Here is a 5975-nt window from a genome sequence, read left to right as displayed (position 1 = left end):
AGACATTAAGGCTTCAAATATACTTTTAAATATAGACCAAAATAAAAATTGATAAACTTTTGGAAATAGATAGATTTTTTTTTATTTTGTGTTAATGAGATTTAGAAGTCTTTGATCAATTGACAATGTTTTTAATTGTTTTGTCATTTTAAGTTTTTTTGATTTGTTATTTTGGCGAAAAAATACAATTAACAAATAAGAACATAGAAAATACATAAATAGAATAACAAACATACAATACGAACGCCATATTTTATTAATGTGATAACAATATCACAAATCAAATGTTAACCAGATCAAATCATGATCATATCAAATACACAATTCAGCAACGTATACTCGCCCTCATTTTGTAAGATATAAAAATGAAGGATATATAATGACATAAAAATTAATTAAAACGAACAAACATAAAATAGTGAATTTTTTTAGGAATGAATAATCAAAGATCGAAAATAATTAAGCGTGAGGAGCACATTTGAAGCCGGATGGAAGCTTACAATCACAACGGTTAACAAGAAGAGAAAGATCAACGTGAAGATTAAGCTTAACTATGTCTAATATGTTTGCATGAATTGCCGTGCAAAGGCATGCTGCTGCATCTGCCTTAATTAGATTACCGATTAACTCACAACATTCCTTCTTGGGTGATCCCACACGAAGGTGCACCAGATCAAGCACATCTGCGCATACGCTTAACTTGAGTGTGTCTGGTGGGCACGTTTCGATCGGGGGTGGAATAATGTAAGTTGAAAACCCTACATTGAATAACAAAACTAAGTTCAATGCAAGAAAAAGAGCTGCGCCTGATGACCTAATAATTTTGGTGGCCATTTTAGATATGCTTGATTGGGTGTTTAAATTAAAAGTTGGAAAGAATTATAATATGTTTTGATGTTTGAAAGTTTGGATGAATGTGGTGGTATTTATAGATGGAATTCAGTACGAATATTGTGTTAAACAAATTGATGACAGAGTAGTTTGAGTTGGATATATACTTGTTTTGTATCATGCACCATAGATCGTCACCGATATTCACACTTTCTAAGATCATAACTATTATCACGTCATCATCCAATATATTTTACTCATAGAAGCTATAATTACGCTGTGAAAAGAGGCAATTATCAATCGGGTGATGATAGCAAATATAGTTTATATTATATAGCTTAATTTATTTTTATACAATTTTGAAATTTGCAAACATTTTAAAATTTAACAATCCCAATGATCTGATAATAATATTTTGAAGTCTCAACATTTAGTTAAATATTTTGGTAATTAAATTGGTTATTTAACATAATATCATAACTTAGGTAGTTAGGTCACAAGTTTGTATCCCTTCTATATTCATCCTTACAAGTTAAGTTTTTGATAAACTTCGGAAGACAACTCTCGTATAAAGAAGCATGATAGATTATATAAAATTTCTTAGTGCCTTAAAGTTTTTGGTAAAATTTATTCATTGACAATGGGGTATTTGGCAATTGGTTGTTGGCTTGTTTAACCAGTTGGAAATGTTGGTTCTTTTTATTGGCTTTTAAGTTAGCTGAAAAAGCTAGCTATTTGTGGAGATGTTTGGTAAATTTAAGTATTGATTGTTAGCTGTTCATTAGAGAAAAAGTAACAAATAAAAAAACTAGTTGAAACAGCTTTTTCATTTTGTCTTAAAAACCAGCTTTCAGCTACTTTAAAAGCCATTTACCAAATATATTTTTTGTTTATTTGATGAACTAACAAATCAAAAGACAAAAGTCAACCAAAAAGCTAAGCAAAAAATTAATAACCAAACACCGCATTTAGACTCTGGCTGAAGTACAATGATTTTATAAGTAGTCAAAGACACCATCCATATATACTCATAATTCTAGTTCACATTATGTAAATTATCAGATGAAATGTAACAAAGAAGTATAATTTATAGTAGAGTTTATAACAATTTAATTTGCAATTTGTCAACATTTTCAGAGCTCATATTTGATCTTTTATTCATCACCGCAATTATATAATGCGTGGAGTAATAATTATTTGTACATTTTAATTATAATTATTGCAATTTGCCAACGTTCTAAGATGCCTTCTCCACTGTTTGGTTTCGATTATAATGAGAGATAACAATCATCTATCTGCATGACTAACCAACATACCATTATTCTAGTTCATTTATTTTATATTTAGGATTTTTTTTTTTTAGTTGTTAGGATTTTATTCTATTGTAATCCCTTCAATCAAGGGATTTCCTTGTATATATCATTACAAAAAAAAAAAAAAATCTCCATACCGATGACCTAAAATAGTCGGAAATCAGTTAGTATAGACTTATATCGATTAATTTTTTACTATTTTAAACTTTCAGAATATATGTAGTCGATAATTCATTTTAGTAGGAAATTAGTAGGAATTTTCAACTAACATGGTATGCTTTTTTAAAAGATATATTATCTTTTGACATTGTAAATATATTTTTGTTTGAATATTATATATATATATATATATATATATATATATATATATATATATATATATATATATATATATATATATATATATATATATATATATATATATATATATATATATATATATGCTAGTTTGGAGGTTTATTCTTACTATCTCTCCCTTTTTGCAATAAAATTACCAAAATGATTTCTTCCTACAGAAGTAACAAGAGTTATAGAGGGCCTAGTGAAATTCTTTAATGTTGTATTGGAAGAAAATGAAATTAAGGAAAGATAAAAAAAAAACTAACAATGCTAAAAGGAAAATTTGACATAAAGTCATGGAAATTTAATTTGATAAAATTTAGAATCATCATGCGAATTAAAAAAAATGTCTATTGCATAGAAAACCAAAAATCAGTGTAATTATAAGGAATTTCCCTATTTCATTTTTCATGGACTTTTAAGTCTTTAGCCTTATCTTTCAAATCTCATATCGTTTCCTATATCTTTAAAATCATAATTAATCCGTCATATGATTTATTTTTAAGAAACATCATTTTCTTTTTCCATACTATATACTCCCCACGTTTATTTATCATTTTTTAGATTAAGTTATCTCACCTTAATTACTTAATCAATTATCTATTGATAAATTCTTTATTAAGATTGTCTCATCATGAGACGACTTAATATGAGTTGGCTCAATTCTAATTTATAAAAAAATTCAAAAAATAAAACAGTTTAAATGTAATTTAAATTTTTTTGTTTAATATAAATAATTTGAGTTGCTTGTATAGGCCCGTCTCAAGATGAGACGGTTTCATACAAAACTTGTCGTTATCTAAATCAAAAGTCTAATGAGTACCATACTATTCCCTCTGGGCCTCAAGGCCCACCTTCAGACACTCTCCCATTAGGCCTTCACGCCCCATCTTCAAATCCATCCTCTTCTAATATCCTAAATGATATTCTATTTGGCCACCCACAAATGATGATCAAGCATTCATGCCTCCGCATAATCTGGACCAACCGATATATCAACTCTCTCTCTAACCCAATCAACACAAATTTTCAAATAAGGCAGTTTCACGATGAGATTATCTCTATTAATTCTTTTCCATTATATATTTTTAGTCTTAATTTGATAACGTATAACTATAAAGCGATTACTTATAATCTTAAAATAACCAATTATAGCATTAAATTGATCCTTTTTATAGTTTTAAAGTAATCACTTATAATCTTAATAGTCATCCATTAGAAAATAAACTGATTATATGGGTCCGTCTCATAGTGAGATAGTCTTATACAAGATCAGATGAGCTGAATTATTTACCCCTAAATACCAAACCTGCTTCCCCATCATCTTAGCCCAACATCGTGTCTCCAGCCCAGCCCACATAAACCTGCCCCTTTCTCCTGTTAAATTCAACCTCAAAGTAGATGGCGCAATAGTATATTTAAGCCTAATCTCAAATATCATGATTCATGAAGGACTTCATACTCATATTTTCAAATCACCCGCCTAACCCACACAATTTCATAGCTGTATTTAAGGACTCTAATTAACACAAATTGTTGTGAGAGACAGTCTTTCCGAAAGACATATTAAATATATGGTCTATATAGTCAATTAATAAAAATTTAACGATTAAAAATATGGACTTTTTATTTTAAAATCGTCTCTTTAAAAGACGGTCACTCACAAAACTAGCTTAATTCAAAATTAGTGATAATTGATGAATTTAGACATAAAGACCAACTATTGGTTCCTTTGAGAGACAAAGCCTGTATTTTAGGTAATGGCGTAGTCAGCTAGTTAGTATTAATTGTGGTGAAGTATACAATCTAATGGTAAAACCTGAAACTATTGGCATTGCTCTAAATCTTGTCTTGTCTGAAAAATGACCTATTTATCTGCTTGACATCAAAATGCATTTTTATACAGCTACTTCTTAAAAACGGTCTATATACATCAACCTTTAGGGTTTAGAAATCCAAATTTTCCTCATCATATATGCCGCCTCAACAAATCCTTGTATCAAACAAACACTCGGGACTTGGTAGGACCATTTTGCCGACTTTTTTTCTACAATTGGATTCACTCATAGTACTTGTGATAACTCGTCTTTACAAGCAATGTTTTGCTACTAACTATCTTTCTTGTATCTGTAAATGATATTATTTGTTACCGAATACTTTCTTTACTCCAAAATACTTGTAATATTTGACTTTTCATGCAGTTAAATATACTAATTCAATCCTTATTATCTTTAATGACGTATAATAAAAATTTCACATTGATAATCTTTGCATTGATACGAATTAAACAAGATCACACTTAATTATATTTTTACTTATTGATTAAAAATTAATTATAAATTAAGAGTAATAAATAAATAATGCATTATTTTTAATATTGCAAGTAATATAGAACGGAAGAAGTAGAATATTTGCCATCATTGATACAATTCTCGCACAGGGAATCTATTCCAACATTATTGGACACAACAAGAAGCAACAAGGAGTCGAGTGCGAATGTCCAAACTTAAAAGAACCAATGGGTATGGCCGTAGGGGTATGTGTACGTCTTAGTCTAGCTTGAGGTCTATTGGCTGAAATTGTTAATTAATATATATTGTTGGATAAATTAACCTATTAAAAATATTAGATCAAACGTTAGTTGTTTATGTCACATGTTATGAAAATATTTATTAAAAAAATTTTCATTTAACTGTTTATTTAAAAAAAAAAATAAACCTAAAAAGGCAATGAAAAAACTACTATAAACAGGTTTAGTTTTGACTAAAATATTAAATTTTTAAAATATTTAAAAATTATTTATAAAACTGTATTTTATTACTATTATACCAATTAAAAACTAAAAAGTCAAAAATCAATAAAAGCAAACAAAAAATCTATTTGCCCCAACTCTTTTTAATCATCATTAATCTAAATACTTTAAATGTGGAAAAACGCCATCACTTTGATACTTTTTGTCCAATTGGATTTTGTTTGTCCTTGTGAATAGCGAGGGCAAAGAAGAAGTGTGGACGTTTAGATAACAATCTCTCTAAAGCAAACCTTTTCTTTTCTCTTTGATCAATCTGTTTCTCATTGGGAAAATAAAAAATGGATTAATCTTCTATTCTTTAAAAGGGATGAATTTGTAAAATAAGATGCAACTAACTTTAATAGTTGGTACAATTCCTATTAATTATTATTTATTAATTGGTCTTTTTGACATATATTTCTCTATGTACAATGTAAAATATACTCAAGTGAGATCTTGTTTGATTCATTATAATACATATTTCATAATATTAACTTTTTTAATTTTTTTAAATTATAAAATTATTAGTGTATATAAGGGTTTTTTAGTCTTTTCCCCAATATTACCTTAGCTTTTCTTTTATTTAGTTTTTCAGTATATAAAGGTTGCATCAACCACTCTCTTCTTCAAGAGAGAGAAAAGATAGATTTCTGCAACTTGAAAACTCAAGTTCTCTATATTCATTGTAAACTCTTCTTCTT

The 5975-nt window shown here is 28.0% G+C and overlaps 1 protein-coding gene across 1 annotated transcript; it reads right to left on the bottom strand.

The window, feature by feature from the left end:
* Positions 1 to 233: 233 nt before the first annotated feature.
* On the bottom strand, positions 234 to 916 carry LOC130804218 (putative lipid-binding protein AIR1B). The gene has a single exon (XM_057668583.1). It carries the CDS (start codon positions 832 to 834, stop codon positions 460 to 462), a length of 375 nt encoding a protein of 124 aa, XP_057524566.1. The 5' UTR covers positions 835 to 916; the 3' UTR covers positions 234 to 459.
* Positions 917 to 5975: the final 5059 nt, after the last annotated feature.

This window comes from Amaranthus tricolor, chromosome 17, assembly GCF_026212465.1.
Source record: "Amaranthus tricolor cultivar Red isolate AtriRed21 chromosome 17, ASM2621246v1, whole genome shotgun sequence".
In the NCBI taxonomy this organism is placed as follows: domain Eukaryota; kingdom Viridiplantae; phylum Streptophyta; class Magnoliopsida; order Caryophyllales; family Amaranthaceae; genus Amaranthus; species Amaranthus tricolor.
Note: the sequence above shows the minus strand (reverse complement) of the source record. Positions and strands in the feature narration are given on the sequence as shown.